The following is a 22,081-nucleotide window of genomic DNA, read 5'->3' on the forward strand; positions in this document are numbered from 1 at the left end:
GGCTGTAGGCAAATTGAAAGAGTTGGACTTGAAGGGTTGAATCGTCACTTGGATCTCTGGGTTGATTAAATTGGGGTCCACTAAGGAAGCATGGATAGCTGACACTTGTGCTCCGGTGTCCCTCCACGCGGTGACCACCTTCCCGCCCACACTCACAGTTTCCCTCCGCTCCAAGGGTATCTGGGAGGTATCTGGGCCTGTGGACCTCTGGTGTGATTCCGGTGCAATGAACTGTAATCTGTTGGGGTTCTTGGGGCAGTTGGCCTTTACATGCCCCAGCTCGTTACACTTAAAACATCGTCCAGCTGACGGGTCACTGGGGCGAGGAGGGTTGCTGGAGAATGGGGTGGTGGGACGATAAGGGGTCTGGAGGGTTCTTTGGGAGGTAGGTGGGGCTTTGGGCGGCCCCCGGGAATAGGGTGTGGTCTGGGGTGGTCCCTTCTGGTCTCCGCTCCAACTGCGACCAGTTTTCTTCTTCTCTGCCACCTCCACCCATCTGGCTCCAATCTCTCCTGCCTCAATTACAGTTTTGGGTTTCCCATCTAGGATGTATCTTTCTATTTCCTCAGGAACACCCTCTAAGAATTGTTCCATTTGCATTAGGAAGGGCAAATTTACTGGAGATTCAACACTTGCTCCTGATATCCAGGCATCCCAATGTTTCACAATGTGGTAGGCATGTTGGGTAAATGACATGTCTGGTTTCTACCTTAGGGCTCTGAACCTCCGACGAGACTGCTCGGGTGTTATCCCCATTCTGACTCTTGCCTTGGATTTAAACAGTTCATACTTGTTCATGTGTTCTTCAGGCATTTCAGCTGCCACCTCAGCTAAGGGTCCACTGAGCTGCGGCCTCAGCTCTACCATGTATTGGTCAGTAGAGATGTTGTACCCAAGGCAGGCCCTTTTGAAGTTTTCTAGGAAGGCCTCAGTATCATCGCCTGCCTTGTAGGTGGGGAACTTTCTGGGATGGGAAGTGGTACTTGGAGAAGGATTACTAGGGTTTGTTGGGATATTCTGCTGAGCCTTTATCTTCTCCATCTCCTCCACATACTTCCTCTCTTTTTCCTTCTCCTCCAGTTCTTTGTCCCTCGCTTCCATAGCTCTCCTGTGAGCAGCCGCTTGGTGTTGTTCTGCCTCCCTTTCTTGTTCCTTCTTCAGCTGCATGAGTTCTATCTGTCTTTCATGTTCCCTTTGTCTCTGCTTGGCCACAAAGCAGAGAAAAAACAATCTGCTTTCAGTTTCAACTGCTTTCTGGACTTCCGTTCCAAAGAAAAAAAAATTTCCTTTTTAAAATCTGTATTTCTAGTTCAAAAAATCTCAACTGGATCTCAAAATGATTTCAGGTTATTCCCACCACTGTGCCACCATGTCAAGGTTCCTTCCCCACTCTGAACTGTAGGGTACAGATGTGGGGACCTGCATGAAAAAAACCTCCTAAGCTTATCTTTACCAGCTTAGGTCAAAACTTCCCCAAGGTACAAAATATTCCCCCCGTTGTCCTTGGACTGGCCGCTACCACCACCAAACTAATACTGGTTACTGGGGAAGAGCTGTTTGGAAACGTCTTTCCCCCCAAAATACTTCCCAAAACCCTGCACCCCACTTCCTGGACAAGGTTTGGTAAAAAGCCTCACCAATTTGCCTAGGTGACTACAGACCCAGACCCTTGGATCTTAAGAACAATGAACAATCCTCCCAACACTTGCACCCCCCCTTTCCTGGGAAATGTTGGATAAAAAGCCTCACCAATTTGCATAGGTGACCACAGACCCAAACCCTTGGATCTGAGAACAATGAAAAAGCATTCAGTTTTTTACAAGAAGACTTTTAATAAAAAATAGAAGTAAATAGAAATAAAGAAATCCCCCCTGTAAAATCAGGATGGTAGATATCTTACAGGGTAATTAGATTAAAAAAACATAGAGAACCCCTCTAGGCAAAACCTTAAGTTACAAAAAAGATACACAGACAGAAATAGTTATTCTATTCAGCACAATTCTTTTCTCAGCCATTTAAAGAAATCATAATCTAACACATACCTAGCTAGATTACTTACTAAAAGTTCTAAGACTCCATTCCTGTTCTGTCCCTGGCAAGAGCAGCATACAGACAGACCCAGACCCTTTGTTTCTCTCCCTCCTCCCCGCTTTTGAAAGTATCTTGTCTCCTCATTGGTCATTTTGGTCAGGTGCCAGCGAGGTTACCTTTAGCTTCTTAACCCTTTACAGGTGAGAGGAGCTTTCCCCTGGCCAGGAGGGATTTCAAAGGGGTTTACCCTTCCCTTTATATTTATGACAACTTTTATGTAGAAATCCATGATTAAATCAAGTCTTCCTGACCAGTGATTTTAAATTATGATTTAAATCTATTTGATTTAAACCAAATCCACCTTGCTGCTCAGTAAGACATGGTCATGGAAGAAGAGTAAAGACTTAAATAACTTGAAGAAATTTAACCTTGGAGAGAAGATACTAGAAACACTGAGAATTGTGTCTGAATAATATATTCATATTGGAAGAATCTCTAATGTTAGAGCACTAGGATTTGTGTGTACTTACAAATTTAATGTAGATGAGTGACAGTTTTATTCAATCTTTCAAATGAAAAAAAGCTTAATTATTGGTGGTGCAAATATTTTCAGTCTATAGAATACCTAGGTGTGTGCTTGAAGGCAGAGCAGAATGTGTGGAGATTTGCTGAGGGGCTCTGAGGGTATGTCTACGCAGCAACTAGACACCTGTGGCTGGTCAGTGCCAATCAACTCAGGCTCACGGTTCTTGGGCTCTAAGGCTGTTTGTTTGAAGTGTAGACTTCAGGGCTTGGGCTGGAGCCCAAGCTCTGGGAAACCTCGAAGCTCGTAGGGTCCTAGAGCCTGGGTTCCAGCCTAAGCCTGCAAGTCTACACTGCAGTAAAACAGTCCCGCAGCCCAAGCCTCGTGAGTCAGAGTCTGCTGGCACAGGCCGGCCACGGGTTTTTATTGCAGTGTAGACGTACCTTGAGAGGAGAAGTCTCTTCTTGGAAAGTGAATGATTTGTCTCCTGTCTTGAAGCATGAGGAGTCTCATGGGGGAAGTATATATTTGTTACTTTGCATCTGTTCCATTCACCAACTTCTTTCTGAGAAGTTCTGGTTAAGGAAGGCTAGCATCAATACCAAGAATCCATTATCCAGATTAGTTACTTTTCTTGTAGCTGACTGTATTGAAGCATATATTTAGTTTAAAATTTTCAGCAAGGTGCCTTGTTCCTTGTAGCTTCCTTATTTGTGGCGGTTGGGGAGAGAGATGGGACTGAATGCCTTGTGTTGTTCGAAAGCTATTTTTCTAGCTGATCTTTTAGTTAGTGGTATAGGTGGTCTTTGAAGAGAATCCCATTCAGCTCTTGGCTGAAATGATGGTGGCAGTATCGGTCCTGGAGGCTGAAAGTGTGAGTGAAAGTGGGAAGAAGCTTAGATCTGCAACAAATCCATAGATAATCCGTCTCCTCACAGAAAAAAATAAGTTGTGTGCTATTTTAACAGGCTATTAGTTCTACAGAGCAAATATTTAATTACTAGAACATGAAAAGAATGATCTGTCTATTTCTATCAGCATTTTTCTCTTTCGTAATTTACAAGTAAAATTATTCTCTCTGAAAGGAAGGCTTTCTATATACAGTAGTGCTATATATTCAGAATATATGTTGTCTATATATCTCAATATTTCTTGAGGATGTTTGGTCTTTATTTTTCATGTTGCCCAGTACACTGGTTATAGTTGATGTTGGGCTGTTTGCTCAGTGTTAGAGGGTGGATTGCCATTGTGACGGGTTCGGTCACAGAGACCCCCTTGGGACTGTCGCCTGTTGTGCTGAGACTACCTCTGAGCCCATTTTCTCTGCCAATTTGGGCCTCCAGACTCCTGCCTTGTTGAGCAAGATATGCCAGTCTGCTCCAACATAGACCCAGGGTCTGAACCACCCTCCCAAAAGCTGCAGACTTAACTTTAAAACAGCTTGGCAAGTGCTCCTGTCTCTAGCACCCAGATACCCAGCTCCCAATGGGATCCAAACCCCCAAATAACTCTGTTTTACTCTGTATAAAGCGTATACAGGATAAACTCATAAATTGTCTGCCTTCTATAAAACTGATAGAGAGGTATGCACAGCTGTTTGCTCCCCCAAGTATTAATTACTTACTCTGGGTTAATTAATAAGCAAAAGTGATTTTATTAAGTATAAAAAGTAGTATTTAAGTGGTTCCAAGTAATAATGGACAGAACAAAGTAAGTTTATCAAGCAAAATAAAAAGAAACATGCAAGTCTAAGCCTAATAAAGTAGGAAACGGAATACAGGTAAATCTCACCCTCAAGATGTCCCAATAAGCTTCTTTCACAGACTAGACTCCTTCCTAATCTGGGCCCAATCCTTTTCAGACCAACATTGTGGTTTATGGCTGTGTCCAGCAATCACTCACACCCCCTTAGTTATAATTCTTTGTCCCAGTTTCTTTCGCATCTCTTTGGGGTGGAGAGGCCATCTCTTGAGCCAGCTGAAGACAAAATGGAGAGGCTTCCAGGGCATTTTATATTCTCTTGTGGGCAGAAACCCCTTCGTTCTTCTTTGCAAAGTCACAGCACCTAGATGGAGTTTGTAGCCACCTGGGCAATTCACATGTCCATGAATGATTCAGCTTTTTGCAGGCAGATGCCATTGTTTACATATTAGTTTGAACGTTCACAGGAAAGCGCAGATGTGGATTGGCATCTCCCAAAGTCCATTGTCAGTTAAGTGTTTCTTGATAGGATTATTCTCAGTAAGTGCCCATTCTCAAGAAGCTGACCAAATGCGTCACTGAGGGTGCTTAGAATCAAACACATTGAGATACAAGTACATAGCCAATATTCATAACTTCAAATACAAAAATGATAAACATACAGACAGCATAATCATAACCAGCAAATTACTATAGTCACCTTACTTTCTTTAGACACCTTACTTGACCTCCTTTGTACAAGATTTGGTGCTACTATAGGACCTTGGTTGCAACAGTAATTTACACGATCACAGTTCATGTCAATAACATCACAGCCATGTTTAATGTCTCAGTGATACGTAATTAGAGATGGAAGAATAAAAACAAGTAACTCAGTGCCTTCTCAGCTCATGGGATGGAGGTATTGTGTGAGTAATTATACACTATCTTTTATATTGCAGACATTATAAGAAACGTTGTCAAGGTCGGATGCGGAAACATGTTGGTGATCTGTGTCTACAAGCTGGGATGTTACAAGATTCCTTGGTACATTATCATATGGCTGTGGAATTTCTGCGGTCTGTAAATGACTTTTTGTGGCTTGGAGGTAGGCTTAATTGATGCTGATAAAACTCAAATGCTTTAAGATTCTGGTATGAAGCAAATGATGGTAGCTTTTTGTAGCCTTCCTGCTGCAATATAAAAAGGCAGCAATTAAATGCTCTTAAAAGACACTTAAAAAAATCCAATAAAATGTGACTTGAAAATCAAGCCAAAATAATTAGGATGTGACTAAGAATGCAAGGAAAATACTGTTTGTTATAGAAAGTGAGAATTTAGCATATTTGAAATATAAAATATGTGCTTCTGTAGCATAACTAAATTATGTATGACTTGTTTAATAGCTGTTTTTAAAAAGGTGATCTTAGTCCTCAGGTAAATAGGTGTGGGGAAAAATGTTTCAAATCGTACCTATATGAGGCATAGTAAAGATTGGATGAAAAAATGTATGCCCCTGTGGCTGCCAAATCCACATATATTTAACTTACATTGACCATACCTTCACCATACTTTCACCTCATGCAAATCAGTTTTGGCCCCTAGGCTTCACCTCTTTGAAGGCCTTTTTTTTTTGTTGTGGTGCTGTTGCCTTTTCTCCTAGGTGCACAAGTGGTCATTGGACTCTTAGCTGCTGATTCTCATTCCTCTGTAGAATCATAGAAGTGTAGGGACCTCAATCCATCATCTAGTCCAGTCCCCTGCTCTCAAGGCAGGACTATGTAATAACAAGACCATTCCTGACAGGTGTTTGTCTAACCTGTTCTTAAAAACCTCCAATGATGGAGATTCCATAACCTCCCTAGGCAATTTGTTCCCGTGTTTAACTACCCTGACAGTTAAGAAGTTTTTTCCTAATGTCCAACCTCCATTGCTGCAATTTAAGCCCATTGTTTCTTGTCTTATCCTCAAAGGTTAACAAGAACAATTTTTCACCCTCCTCCTTGTAACAACCTTTTATGTACTTGAAAACTTTTATCATGTACCCCCTCAGTCTTCTCTTCTCCAGACTAAACAAATCCAGTTTTTTTCAATCTTCCCTCCTAGGTCATGCTTTCTGGACCTTTACATCATCCATGTAGAGAAATCACTAGCAGCTCCTGCTGCTCTGCTCTTTGCTTCTCCTTCAGCTCCTCTAAGATACGTATACACTTTGAGCTGGAGGTGTAAATTCTGGTGCAATGCGACGTATCCACGCTAGATCTGATCAAGCGGTTGAGCTAAAAATAGCATAGCTGCAACAGTACAAGTGGCAAAAGGGGCTAGCTACTTCAAGTATTTAGCTATCCAAGATTCTAAGTATGTACTTAGGGTGGCTATCTGTTCACACTGCCATACCTACAATCTATTTTTAGTGCACTAGGTTGATTGGAGCTAGCATGCGGTATATATCCTTAAGCTGGAATTTGCACCTCCAGCTAAGTGTAGACATACCCCCACAGACACGTCTTTGGGTTATTTTACTTCATGGCTCCCCTCTTGCAAAAGATCTGTCAGCTTCAGCCACTCTACTTCCTGTCTTTTTCCTTCCTCTTTTGAGAAAGGAACAATGGTACTTAGAATGTTCTGTTCTGGCACGGGAAGGAGCCAGGCAACATTTTTACTCCTGAAGTAAAATGGGTGCAGTGGTATATGTGCAGCCATACGCCTGTTACACTTGGTGCGTATCATTGACCATGGCAAGGAGGAGCAGGGCTGGCGACCCCACTGCCCAGACAGGTGTGGCCCCTTCTTTATGTTAGAGGTTGCTGAAAGCATCATGATGGAGAGATCCATGGGGCCAAAATTGAGAGAGTTGCGTTGTAGCCCCTGTGCATTGACTTTCAGCACTACTGTGGTCCCTCCATCGTGATGAGGGGCTCGAGAGCCAAGCCTGGCTGAACACACTAAGCAGTGGGGTTGATAGCACTGATCCCCCTTGCCGCTGCTGTGGGGCTGGCTTCTGTACCAGGGCTCCCCTCTGGGGTCCTGCCTGGCTTTGATCCATTTCCAGCCGACCATGTTCCTTCTCAGGGATGGGGAATGAGATTGCACTTGGGCTGGACACGCTTGAAGGCAGAGGGACGGAGTGTGGTGTGACCTCGGTAGGCACAGCGGGGATGGTTTTGCAGGGATTTGCAATGGGAAAAATTTCTGTGGGTGCCCCTGGCAGAGTGAGGTTTTTGAGGCTCTGTTTATAGGATTATAAAGTATAATACTTCATGTCATGTAATGAATTGATTCTGTTAATTAAATATTTATTTATCTTTAATCTCCAGCTGCTCTTGAAGGTTTATGCTCCGCATCAGTTATCTATCACTACCCTGGTGGCACAGGAGGGAAAGCTGGGGTTCGTAGGGCACAAGGTACTTCTCTTCCTGCTGAGGCAGGCAACAGACACAGACCAGGTAAACGGGGCTTCTGTTCTGACTTTTTTTCCCAGATGCTTAGTAATGGCAACCTGTAATCTATAGTCTTTTACCCCATGTGTAATAAGAATTTCACACAAGAGTAAAAATGGTATTAAACTGAACTACATTTTTTTTGTTAGAAGATTTATTTTTTATTATAAAAATCCTATGGTTTTGTAATGATATTAAGAAATGAGCTTACCCAGAGATAGAGAGAGAATTTGTTCAAAATTTCTCTGGTTGTGTGTTAAGACCAGGATTCTACTTAAGATTTGGAAAAAATCATTCAGCATGGAAAAACACAGGCAATTTTCAGAAATTATATAAATGGTGCGAGAGGGATATATGTGTTGATAAGGATAAGAAGGGTATGTTCAGTATCCAAAGGCTTTTGGTGTTCTTTATTCAAAGACTTGTTTGGAAGACCCTATCACTTTGTTTAAAACCTTGCATATATACTCTGCCAATAATGCATGTTACTTGTATGAATTATAATATCAATTTTAAACAAAGCCCATTTAGTAGGTCTTTTATTAAAATGTTGGTTGTAAAATTAAACACCAGTCAGGAAACTGACAACTTGCCATTGTAAGACTTTTGTATGTTAGTTGTAAATATTTTAATTGTATAGCTTTTTATGAAATGGGTTACCTTCCTTGGAGAGAGTGCCTGCTTGCTATTTAGAGTTAAAAAAATAAAACAAAACAAAATCCCCATTCCCTTGTTTACATAAGAACGGCCATACTGGGTCAGACTGGGTCCATCAAGCTCAGTATCCTGTCCTCTGATAGTGGCTAATGGCAGGTGCCCCAAAGGGAATGAACAGACAGGTTTATCATCAAGTGATCCTTGCTCAGTCACCCAATCCGAGCTTCTGGCAAACAGAGGCTAGGGACACCATTCCTGCCCATCCTGTCTAATAGCTGATCATAAATTTGTTTTTAAATTGTGATCAGAACTAATTCCATCTTGTAAAAATAGCTTTACTTAATCGACATATCAAAAACTAGCAAACCTTTATTTTGCAGTTTCAAAGAATGAATTACAAATTATATGTATTGACATTTCAACTTTACAGTAAAAGAGCATGTTTCAAAAAATTACACCAGGTATTTGTCATTTAAGTAAATAAAGTTTTGTCCAGCTGGTCCCATAACCTGTTAAAATGAGTCTTACAAGTTGGACAAGATGATATCTCACTCACAAAGCACACAGTTGTGGCTCTCTTCGCTTCTCAACAAAGACTTAATAATAGATGTTGCAGTGAGGTCTCGTTACTAAAACTTATTTTTACAAAAGTATATTATCATAATTAAGTGATAGTTGTCAGAATAACTGAACAAAATACATTTTGTGATGTATTACTACTTCATTTGTTGTTTTGTAATTTAATAATTTGCAGTGTCTTCCAGTCACTTCTGCAAGTTGTATATTTAATACACTGTTAAATATAAAACTTCTTAAATTTCTTGTTTAAAAGCTTTTCAATAAGCTACTCTCTGCATCAAGTAAAAAACTTTTATTCATAGAGACAACTAGTATTTTAATTCAGTCTGTTCTCTTCACTCCATACCTTTCAGGAACACACATCTTAATCTAGAGCGGTTATTTTACAGTCCACAAGATATCGTTCACTAGCTCCAGTTATTATTGCTGTCATTTTGGGGCCTAAATAGTTGGATTCTAATCTTTGTCGGAACAGGTACTACATCCTGATCCCAAACCATCTCTCCAAAAATATATATAAAGGTCTGATTACAACACAAACTTTGTACCCATTTTTGTATCTATCTCCTGTAAGGTTTTCTGACCGTTGTTTCCTCTTTAATACATACTGTTTGTGCAACTCCTTTCTGTCTGAAGTTTCTTACTTTTTCAGTTGCATTTCTGTTTGATTTCTTGCATTTTTAAAGGTGACTAGTAAAATAGCCTTATAGAATTAGATATAGAAAATTAATTCCAGTTTTCTCGTAGCTTTTAAATCTCTAGTTTACCTGTCTGGTCTAGAGGCTGAGAATCAGTTTAAGGAAGTACAAGCTATTGGATAAAGAACACCAATAATTTGGGGCTATTAAGCCCTCATTTGACATTTCAATTACCTTCTCCAAGGTCGAGAGCAACAGGATGCTGTATTTATTTAAAAAAAAAATTATAGTCTATTCTCTCAAATGCTATCTCCTTTTACCATATATTTGACATAAATGGTTTGAGTTGTTTTGTGTAAGGCCTACCCAACATCTCATATTAGAATCTCATGGAGTTCTTGAGAGGTAGGGAGCGTTTCTTTCTGCTACCCAACCTTGACTGAAGTCTACCACCAACATGCATTCACAGTTTCTGAAGAGCCATGCTCTGTGATGGTAGAGTCCATTAAAAAATCTCAGAAAAATGGGATGATCTTTTTAAAGAAAGTAAGAAGACATGAAAAAAGTATAAGGGTCCTAATGGTAGTAATTGTGTGTTAAATACTCTACAATTATTTAAGTGTGCTCCTAGAAGAGCATTACATCTGATAATTTAATAGCCCAATTAGGAAAATATCATGCTGGCAGAGTAAAACAGGATTATTTATATTCAAGCACTTACAGGGAGACTGTTTTATGGAACCTTGCTAACAAAAAAAAAAAAAAAAGGTGGGGGGACTAAAAATTAAGATCTACTAGGAGATGACTCTAAAATATCAAGAAAAATTCAAGAAAAATATTAATTGCTTTTGGTTTGGTCTTAAAACTAATAACTGTTTTCTGAATTTTTTTTAAAAAAGAACATTTAATATAGGTACAGGATATGGTAAATATGTTGTAATGAAACGACAATTGATGTGCTATGACTTCATTCAAGTTTTAAACAGGAATGTCTGCTGGATTTTAATAATTTTCCTGTAATTCTGCTCATGACTGATAATAGTTGTAAAATATATTGCAATAGTGTACTTTATGTTGGCTATATTTTTAAGGCTGAAAAAAATCATTTTTTTTTCTCTCCTCCTAGGGGCACAAGAAGTTCTCATTGACCCAGGTACTTTGTCTTTTTGCTTGTTTTCTGACAGTAAGCTTTTTTTTTGGTTTGTTATTACTTGTTTTGCATCTGTGTGGATGGTTACAGCTAAATTTTCAAAATTGTTTCTGACTTTGTGCCTCAGTTTTTGGTATCAGTTTGATAAAGCGTGGGCCTGATTTGACTCTTAGTTTTGTGGATGCTCAGGACTTCTGAAAATCAGGCCCAAGATATATCAAGTCACTTATCCAAAACTTGATAGGCATTTTTAAAAATATGAACCTGTGACTTTGTCATGATCATATGGATTTTGGAGAACACTGTCTAAATAACATCAGAATGGCTAGAAATCTGGCCTAACTTTCTCTTTCCATGTACTTACAAGAACTCCTTGATTATTTCCCCCACCCCCCCCAGTTACATTTTTAGTAATGCTGTGAGGTAGCGGTTTAGTGCCGTTTTCTAGAGCAGTAATGTTGACTTTACTCTGTTCTCAAGACAGTGTCTTCCTAGCATTCTTAGTCCTGTGGGTTTTTTTCTGTTTCAGTAATTACTTTGCTCAAATTCTGAAGCAGCATTCGGTTTACCACCAAAAGGCTGTTGATGACAAAAGAGGATTTACAAATTGTAGCTTGTTTGTTAAACCAAAATTATGTGATTTGGGATTCGTTTATTTAGTCTATTCACAAGGTGTCACTTGAGACATCTGAGTATCAGACAATAAAAACCAAATAGAATGCATCAAGACATAAATACAGTACTCACCTGGACACTATCAAGGCATCTGGCACTATGACAAACCCAATAGCTGTGGTGCAAGCCACCCAACCCATTTCAGTGGGATCTATTCCCATTTAGCAATTGTCAAGGTTCCTCCCCCACTCTGAACTCTAGGGTACAGATGTGGGGACCTGCATGAAAAACCTCCTAAGCTTATCTTTACCAGCTTAGGTCAAAAACTTCCCCAAGGTACAAAATATTCCACCCGTTGTCCTTGGATTGGCCGCTACCACTACCAAACTAATACTGATTACTGGGGAAGAGCTGTTTGGAAACGTCTTTCCCCCCAAAATACTTCCCAAAACCCTGCACCCCACTTCCTGGACAAGGTTTGGTAAAAAGCCTCACCAATTTGCCTAGGTGACTACAGACCCAGACCCTTGGATCTTAAGAACAATGAACAATCCTCCCAACACTTGCACCCCCCCTTTCCTGGGAAATGTTGGATAAAAAGCCTCACCAATTTGCATAGGTGACCACAGACCCAAACCCTTGGATCTGAGAACAATGAAAAAGCATTCAGTTTTCTTACAAGAAGACTTTTAATAAAAATAGAAGTCAATAGAAATGAAGAAATCCCCCCTGTAAAATCAGGATGGTAGATATCTTACAGGGTAATTAGATTCAAAAACATAGAGAACCCTTCTAGGCAAAACCTTAAGTTACAAAAAAGATACACAGACAGAAATAGTTATTCTATTCAGCACAGTTCTTTTCTCAGCCATTTAAAGAAATCATAATCTAACACATACCTAGCTAGGTTACTTACTAAAAGTTCTAAGACTCCATTCCTGGTCTATCCCCGACAAAGACAGAATATAGACAGACCCACAGACCCTTTGTTTCTCTCCCTCCTCCCAGCTTTTGAAAGTATCTTGTCTCCTCATTGGTCATTTTGGTCAGGTGCCAGTGAGGTTACCTTTAGCTTCTTAACCCTTTACAGGTGAGAGGAGCTTTCCCCTGGCCAGGAGGGATTTCAAAGGGGTTTACCCTTTCCTTTATATTTATGACAGCAATATGAATAGAAGAAGAAAAAAGGAACAGGTACAAGAGTGGGTATGCGGTAAACATGGTTCAGAATAGGCCAGCTGAAGAAATGAGACTTGCAGCACAACCTAAAGGCGGCTTGTTACATAAGCACTAATGAAAAATACTTCTACCCTGGTGCTCTGTAGCAGGAGTGGTTGAGCACTTTGCAACAAAAAGTTCACTTTCTTCTTTTAAATATATTTAATTATAATTTCATAATTTTCCTTGCCCCCAGTTAATGTAATATGAAACACCTTACCAATGTATTTCAGTTTTTCATATGCAAATAAATTTTTTCTGGGAACAATTGTTTTAAAATGAAGATATCCAAAATAAGCTGAAAAAGGGCTGTTTTATATAGAAATGACAGTTGGAATGTTCCATTGTTTTAAAACTAGTACAGATTATAAAGACTGTCTGTTACTTTCTTTAAAAATAAACACATGATACAGTGAAACTGCCAAATGGGTCACCTTAAATTGAAACGACCATTTCAAATAGTTTCAGTCACTGTTTAAAGTTTTATTTTTAAGTGAAGATCACTCTTCTCTATTTTCTCGACAGCTGTTCATAGCTCAGTTGCTTAGAATTAAATGAAAAATTGTCCAGTAGTTTTCATATGAACAGTATCTTATTTGTTCCCATATGAGGTTAGTGCTGCTCTGTAGATGTCTAAACAGTATTCACTTTTTGGTTTAGGGATTCTTCAGTAGCTTTTATTACTAAATAAGCTTTCTCACAAAGGGAATTGATGTAAGAATGTAAGATCCCAATTTTCTCCTTCAATTCTGCAGTTGGAGGGGAGCCTGTGCCCATGGATTAAGCTTGGAGGCATAAAAGGGGAGAGTGCCACCACTGCTTTTTTTCCTCATGGCTTGTGGAAGCCGGGTTGTTTGCAGTAACTTAAGCTGTAGAACTTCTTATGGAGGATTCTACATGTTCAATTCCACCTCTGTTACTCTGTTTTGTGAAAGTGTAAATTTGACTGGAATGAAGGAAAGTAGTGTGTGATCTCTTTTGAGAGAAGAACATAAGAATGGCTATACTGGATCAGAACAAAGGTCCATCTAGCCCCGTATCTTGTCTTCCAACAGTGGCAAATGCCAGGTGCTTCAGAGGGAATGAACAGAACAGGTAATCGAGTGATCCATCCCCTGTTGCCCATTCCCAGTTTCTGGCAAAAAGAGGCTAGGGACACCATCCCTGCCCATACTGGCTAATAGCCTTTGATAGACCTGTCCTCCATGAATTATCTCGTTCTTTTTTGAACTCTGTTAGACTTGGGCTTCACAACATCTTCTGGCAAAGAGATCCACAGGTTGACTGTGCATTGTGTGAAGAAATACTTCCTTTTCTTTTGTTTTAAACTTGCTTCCTGTTAATTTCATTTGATGACCCCTAGTTCATGTGTTACGAGAAGGAGTAAATAACACTTCCTTATTTACTTTCTCCACACCAGTCATAATTTTATAGACCTCTATCATATCCCCCCCTTAGTAGTCTCTTTTCCAAGCTGAAAAGTCCAAGTCTTATTAATCTCTCCTCATATGGAAGCTGTTTCATACGCCTAATTATTTTTGTTGCCCTTTTCTGTATTTAAACCGAATAAAGGCAGGTAGAATCTCATTCTTGAAATGAATGACTTTGACTTAGGTAAAGTGGGTGCATTGTCAGGAACGTAAGAGATGCTGCAATGGATCAGACCAATTGTGGGTCTCGTATCCTGTCACTTCTAGTGATCAATGCTTTATTTATGATTTAGGGGAACGCAAAAATTCTCTATAATGCATCTAAATAGTTATATGTAGTGTTTACCCTTGTAGAACAAGATTTTATTATTCTTTCTTTATATACATATATAAAAATAGAGACAGAGAGAGGCAAGATAAAATTTAATATTACTTAAAACTCTAGTCCTTTAAAAATGTATCTAATTTTAGATTACTGGAAGAAAATGTGAAATTTTTCTTACAGTTCTGAATTTATTTCTTAATTTTGAACTAGGACATATAATCCCATCAAGATTGCCTTCTGTGTCTCAGGTTTTTTTTTGAAAGTGAGCTCCTGAATCTCCTTCAGTTCATCAACTTGAAGAAATTTCAGAGATCCTAGAGATTGTCAGCCATTCTGTTATAAACACTACTGTATTCTGGCAGTATTTTGTGTTGGTTCATTCTTTATATTACTAATCCTCTTCTGTTTTGATATCTCTATTGGCTTTAAGGCTTTATTATCTTCATAACTTCATTCATAACCATCTGCGGCTGCATCTAGTAAAAGGGCTTTATTTTTTATTTCAGGTAATTTGGAATCTTTATTTCCCTATTTTCTTATCAAAGCAGTCTTTTATTCAGAACATTATTCTCAGCTCATTCTTAACAGCACAAATTAAACCATTGAATACAAATTGTAGAATCACAGTTATAACACAAGGAGAGAAGAATCTGACCAAAAAGCTGAAGACGGAGCAGAGCTTTTAAAAAAAGTATTATTTTTGTGCTCCCCATGTGGTTTCTTTTAAATTTCGTGTCAGTTCAGGCTAGCCTGACAGTGACTTGAAATCTACTGCTCACTTTTTTTTCTCAGTTACTACCATAAAAGTCTGGATAAAGGCTGTTTTAGCTTTAACAGCTCTATTTTTACAATATTGATTTTCCCCAAGTATATAGAATCATAGAAATATAGGAACCTTAATAGGTCATCTAGTCCAGTCTCCTGGATTGATGCAGGACTAAGTATTATCTTCTAGACCATCCCTGACAGCTGTTTGTCTAACCAGTTCTTAAAAACCTCCAGTGACAGAGATTCTACAGGTAATTTGTTCCTCTGGTTAACTACCCGACAGTTAAGTTTTTCCTACTATCTAACCTAAATCTCCCTTGCTGAAATTTAAGCCCACTGCTTCTTGTCCTAGCCTCAGAAGTTAAGAAAAACAATTTTTCTTTCTCCTTCTTGTAACAACCTTTTACAAACTTGATAACTGTTATGTCCCCTCTGTCTTCTCTTTTCCCGACTAAACAAACCCAAATTTTTCAATCTTTCCTCATAGACCGTGTTTTCTAGACCGTTAATCATTTTTGTTGGTCTCCTCTAGACTTTCTCCAATTTGTCCTGAAGTGTGGTGCCCAGAACTGTACTCCAGTTGAGACCTTATCAGTGCAGAGTAGAGTGGAAGAATTACTTCTGGTGTCTTGCTTACAACACTCCTGCTAATACATCCCAGAATATTTGCTTTTTTGCAACAGTACTGTATTGTTGAATCATATTTAGTTTGTGATCCAGTATAACCCTCAGATCCTTTTCTGCAGTACTCCTTCCTAGGCAGTCATTTCTCATTTTGTATTTGTTTGATTGACAGTTGATTATTCCTTCCTAGGTTGTAATACTTTTGCATTTGTACTTTTTGAATTTCATCCTCTAAAGCGCTTGCAACCTCTCACAGCTTGGTACTGTCTGAAAACTTTATAAGTATACTCTGTATATCCTTATCCAAATCATTCATGAAGGTATTGAACAGAAACAGACCCAGGACAGATCCTTGTGGGACCCCATTCGATATGCACTTCCAGCTTGATTTTTGAGCCATTAATGACTACTCTCGCAATATGGTTTTCCAGCCGACTGTGCACCCACCTTATAATAGGTTCGTCTAGGCTATACTTCTCTAGTTGGTGTATCAAAAGCCTTACTTAAGTTGAGATATGACAGCTACTGCTCCTTATCTCTACTGGAAATAACTTGCCTAATGCATCCCAAGACTGCATTAGCTTTTTTCACGGCCACATCACATTGGCGGCTTGTAGTCATCCTGTGATCAGCCAATACTCCAAGGTCCTTCTCCTCCTGATACCTGATATCACCACTGTCTGATACTAAGATTCAAAAATTTAAGACCTCTACTGACTGGAGGACTAAACCAGTTAGTCAGAGGTAGATATGGTGGGCCTTCACCAGTGATGTCCCTGGTGAGAAGCCCATTGCCCCATCTCTCATTGTTGGCAAGGGATAGGGTGCTAGGAATTCTATTAATGGTGCCCTTGGGTTTTATTTTTTTGGAAGGGAGGAAGGAGTCTCTTCTAACACTCCAGGACCTTGAGACTATTCTCCATGTTAGTGCTGCAGAGTGTTGCTGGTGCTGCAGAATTGTTAGTGTTGTTCTTGAAGCCTCCAGTGTAAAGCAAGTCTACAGGCTCATTTGGTGGTAAAGATGCTTGGCCAAGTTTACTGTCAGCAAAGCACAGTACTAGTGCCCTGTCCAGTTGGTCACAGGGACACTAACAGAGGTTTTCCTATGACAGGGTAAAGGCTCAGTCGGCATAACAGGATGCTGTCCCCTCGGCTGATACAAAGGTGCCCCCTTTATACATTGATACAAACAAGTTAAGTGTTAACTAACAAAATCAGGCATGTACCGCCTTTATACCTTGTACCTTCTAGTTAGAACAAAACATCCTCATCCATTATCCTGTCATCACATTCTTATCTTATGAGGGGTCAATGTTTTCCTGTACAATCTCTTGGGAATTTGTTTACACAGTTGCTTGAGAACTGTAGGTGTTTCTGTACCATTCTCTCTGGTAAGGAACGTGCTTACTTAGTTAGCCAATACCTGGTGTGTTACTATACTGCCTAGGCCTACTCTGGTTCATACTCTTGGTTATGTCTAGGGCTCCAGCAAGACTGACATACACTCTACTCCTCCATCTTCTTGAGATTTGCAAAAATGGGGAGGGGAAGAAAAAGGTTTATCTTCTCATCTCTCTCCCAGCATCTATTCTGGGGAGGATCTGCTGTTTGAATAACTTTGGTATCTATTTTCTGGTAGCTTTCCTCAGTAGTGTTATGAAACCGACATGGTCCAAGGCTGCCTTGCTTTTTTTGTCCACCGGTATCTGAAGTGTTTTTAGTGAAAATGACCAGTCATCTTAATTTTACTCTGCTGCTGTGTGGGAAAACTTTTAGCAGCAGAGAAATATTGGAATTGTCTGCCTACAGATTCAGAAAGATGAAACTGTATCACTTATCTTTCAAATGTGAGTGAAATTTAATCTTTGCAACAGTAAGATAATTCTGCTAAAATTGATAGTTTAGGTCTTCTCCGTTCACTAGGGAAAAAGTCTTTCTCTCAACTAATGAGTGGATTTTTCGAACACTGATCAACTATATCAAAATAGTTCTCTCATGAAATATCCCTTCAGTATAATTTTGCACAATATTTTGATATTTTATTGGTAGAATAAGTTGGAGTATAGGCCTGTGAATATTAATATCTTATCCAAATGAATCATACTCTGAAAACTTGATGTACAATTTTAACTAATTCATCAGTTCTCACATGTTTATCTATGATTGTCCACTGGTTACTAATGGGGGATGCAAAGTAATCATTAGTCCTATCATTATTTGTAATGGATGGTTTTTCTGTCACCTCAAACTTTTGATTTCCATCTTTGGTCAAGTATGCAATAATATCCAGAGTGAAACATACATAGATCCAGTATTGACTCTTAATGGTGAAGGAGTTGTTACATGGAGGCCAGTAATTCATAAATGAAACATACATGGTGTGTAGAATGTGTAGCAATAAAATTATTATTTTACCTGGAAATGAAATACCATCGTTATATTAGATCTTCAGAATTCTGAACAACTTATTAAAAACTTAACACAATTTGTTTGATGTTCAGGATGGTTTCACATTGAGACTGTATACTGGATTTTGTGTGAGGGTCTGTTCCCCATTCCAGCTTGTTAACATTTTCTTCTGGTTTTAGGCTGTTACATAAACACAGTAATTGGAATATTTGACTTGAAAAATACTCGAATGTTTTTATATTATGCCAATAAACATCACTGGAACCAAAATTTAGTCCACTGCTAAATTTTAAGAGCGCTTACACCTGGATCACTATTGATTATTCAATGTTTATGTTGTATGTATGATATATCATGCAAATTTATATAAATAAGTTATAATTCTGTTTTCTAAACTGACAATTGTGAAGACATCCTGTTAAAAAGGACTTTACAGAAATTGTTGTTTCAGCTTTTAGATTTTCAAAATAGTAAATCTGTACCGCTTCTTATCACTGACTTCTGTATAAAATGATGTTTCTAATTGACTTGGAGCTGTAAAACATTTATAAAACTCTCCAGAGCTATATGTTCCTATTTAATAAATACATATAGTATCATATATACTAGTATCATGTTGCATGAAAAAAACAAAATGTTGTAAATACATGCTAAATGGATTTGTACAGTAAAATTCTGTTGTATTTAAAGATATAACTTCTAAAATACAAACTTTGAAAATTGCTCAATATTCCAGTTATAATAATGATAGTTTCATTATTAAGGTCCATAGTTTACTCTAAATAGGAAGAGCTTCTTTGAATTCTTAGCAAGGGCAATGGTTATTGTTTGTTAGTATTATTTGTATTGCGGGAGCCTCCAAAGAACCCAGTCAGGTTTCGGGCCCTATTGTGCTGGACTCTTAAACCCATGGGATATATGGTCCCTTTCCTTGAAGAGCTTGCAGCTTAAAAAGACAAAACACAAATGGACAAGGATAAACATACAAGCAAAGGAATTAGGGGGGTAATTAGGGTGGTATGGGCACAATATCTCATTGCTTAAATTTCCCCTTCTTTGACACAAACCCTTTATTTTAATTTTTGGGAAAGAGATGAAGCGAAGGGGAATAACAGGTGTTAATGATTAAATAGGCTTGGAGGGAGGCCAGAGAGTTGGAGGGGGCTGGTTGCAATATGTGCTTGGTTAGGGAGCCCTCAGGATGTGAGCTTGCTTCCTGTATCCCTGGTCTGACAGGCTCAGATCTGATGTCCTTTAGGAGGTGCTGCAAGGCTTATTTGTTTTCCTATGGTTTTCTGAGGTTGGGTATATGAAAGAGAGAAGTTCATTTTAAAGGCTTTCCAAGTGTTTTGATAGTGATTCCATCTGGTAGATTTTATGAAATTTGTTACGTAAAATTGTTTTGCACTAAACTTTTAAAAATATAAAATTTAAAATAAAACATAAACCATACAAATGGAAAGCTTCTCAAAGTTAAATTGTATCATTTTGAATGGGCTATGGTTATTTAATTCTTGAAGTAACCCCCCCCCCCCCTTTTTTAACAAAGTCTGAACATCCAGATAGGTATAGGAGACCATAAATTCATATATTGAATGTTCTTTCATAACCAGATAGCTATATCTCCTGTTTGCATTTTTTATGAGTGAATTAATTTTTTAGTTCATTTTAGTAAGGCATAATATTCTCCAGTCATTTGTCACTCAGCCAGGATATGGCTTCTTTATTTATTCATTATGTACACTTCACTGAAACCTATTTTGTATTTTAGCATATTAGATATGTTTAGTTTTAACTAGAAGCTTCCTGGTCATTCCTTACTCTGTTCTACTGTAGGTGCCCTCACTTCCAATGGTATAAATGCAGATACCAGTGCTGAAATAGGACGTGCCAAGAACTGTCTTGGCCCTGAAGACATCATAGATAAATATAAAGAGGCCATTTCTTACTACAGCAAGGTAATCTTATGTTCATTATGAAAAATTACCATACATGCATCAATTCCAGTATACTGTCAATGCATTTTTAGTTGGTGTTAAAGATCACCTGCCTTAAAGTACATATAAATGTTGGCACATTCTTTTCATTTGTGTAAGGGTACAATAATGTTGTAAGAAACATGAGTAACTTACAACAGTACAGCACACAGATGGAATACAGAGACTGCTTTCTGATAGAGGATCTGGCCATTTCAGAATTCTGGTTAAGCCTTCACACTATAAGGGACCAACCTCAAACTATGGGCATGGCTACACTAGAAACTTCAAAGCGCTGCTGCGGGAGTGCTTTGAAATGCAAGTGTGATCACGCGCGAATGCTGGGAGAGAGCTGGTAATCTGCCTCCACGAGGGGATTAGCTCAGAGCGCTGGGAGCCTCAGACTTGCTGCGCTCAAAGGGGTGATCTTTCACACCTCTGAGCCAGCAAGTTAGAGCGCTATAAAATATAAGTGTAGACAAGCCCTATGGTGTTCTGTTGAGTTGTACTATGTACTGTACCACTTGTGCCTTTAGACTGTAAGGTCTGTAGATTACGTTCATACACCCCTCTAAAAATAAATACTAATTAAAGTGCTTTTATTAATGCTAGTTATTTTGGGGAAATTTTCTGTTAATTGGTGGGCACAGTTACACTTTTGAATATTCATGCATATAGTTCTATCATTGACCTTGTCAAGGTTCCTTCCCCACTCTGAACTCTAGGGTACAGATGTGGGGATCTGCATGAAAAACCCCCTAAGCTTATTTTTACCAGCTTAGGTTAAAACTTCCCCAAGGTACAAACTATTTTACCTTTTGTCCCTGGACCTTATTGCTGCCACCACCAAGCGTCTAACAAATATAGCAGGGAAAGAGCCCACTTGGAAATGTCTTTCCTCCCAAAATCCCCCCAAGCCCTACACCCTCTTTCTTGCATAGGTGAACACAGACCCAAATCTTTGGATCTTAAGAACAATGAAAAAGCAATCAGGTTCTTAGAAGAAGAATTTTAATTAAAGAAAAAGTAAAAGAATTATCTCTGTAAAATCAGGATGGTAAATACCTTACAGGATAATCAGATTCAAAACACAGAGAATCCCTCTAGGCAAAACCTTAAGTTACAAAAAGATACAAAAACAGGAATATACATTCCATTCAGCACAGCTTATTTTATCAGCCATTTTTAACCAAACAGAATCTAATGCATATCTAACTAGATTGCTTACTGACTTTTTTTACAGGAGTTCTGACCTACATTCCTGCTCTGGTCCCGGCAAAAACAACACAGACACTGAGAGAACCCTTTGTCTCCTCTTCCCCCCCCCGTTTTGAAAGTATCTTGTCTCCTCATTGGTCATTTTGGTCAGGTGCCAGCGAGGTTGTCTTAGCTTCTTAACCCTTTACAGGTGAAAGGGTTTTTCCTCTGACCAGGAGGGATTTAAAGGTGTTTACCCTTCCTTTTATATTTATGACAGACATGTTACTGTGTAAGCTGACTGGTGCAATCTCTGAGAGGTGTCTTGAGTTTATTGAAGGGGTTGCAAGTAATGGTACCTTTCCTGGAATCAAATATTTAGAACATTAGTCTCAGGAGCGTGTGAAGGAGGAGGCGGGGAAGACCTGAAGAAATAGGAAAGGCAAATATTCTTTTGATTGATCATTAAATGGAGACTAAAAGGAAATTTTAAATCCATCAGCCATACTGGACTCTCTTTCCAGATTTCTGTGTCTAGGCTGCGTCCTCAGAGCATATCCTCTGCACTTCAGTTATTTTTGTTTCCTCTTTTAAAGTATAAAAATGCTGGTGTGATTGAGCTGGAAGCCTGTGTGAAGGCAGTGAGAGTCCTGGCAATACAGAAAAGAAGCATGGAAGCTTCAGAGTTTCTTCAGAATGCAGTTTATATCAACCTTCGTCAGGTGAGTGTATAAACTGTTGTGTGTGGTGTGTTTTTTTTATTTTATTAAACTGAGAATGAAAAAATCATTAAGGGGTGAAAAATCCTTGAATTTAGGAACCTT

General features: G+C 38.9%; 1 protein-coding gene across 2 annotated transcripts in view; it reads left to right on the plus strand.

Moving 5' to 3' along the window:
- The window catches only part of TRAPPC9 (trafficking protein particle complex subunit 9), an 832,591-nt gene that overhangs the window by 25,807 nt on the left and 784,703 nt on the right, over positions 1–22,081 (plus strand). For both annotated transcript variants that reach the window (XM_084622016.1, XM_084622015.1), the window contains exons 3-7: positions 5,197–5,342; positions 7,552–7,680; positions 10,675–10,701; positions 19,921–20,042; positions 21,854–21,979. In XM_084622016.1, the coding sequence (XP_084478142.1) occupies positions 5,197–5,342; positions 7,552–7,680; positions 10,675–10,701; positions 19,921–20,042; positions 21,854–21,979 (550 nt within the window). The remainder of the gene's footprint in view (positions 1–5,196; positions 5,343–7,551; positions 7,681–10,674; positions 10,702–19,920; positions 20,043–21,853; positions 21,980–22,081) is intronic.

This window comes from Lepidochelys olivacea (assembly GCF_965140295.1).
Source record: "Lepidochelys olivacea isolate rLepOli2 genome assembly, chromosome: 2".
Lineage (NCBI taxonomy): Eukaryota > Metazoa > Chordata > Testudines > Cheloniidae > Lepidochelys > Lepidochelys olivacea.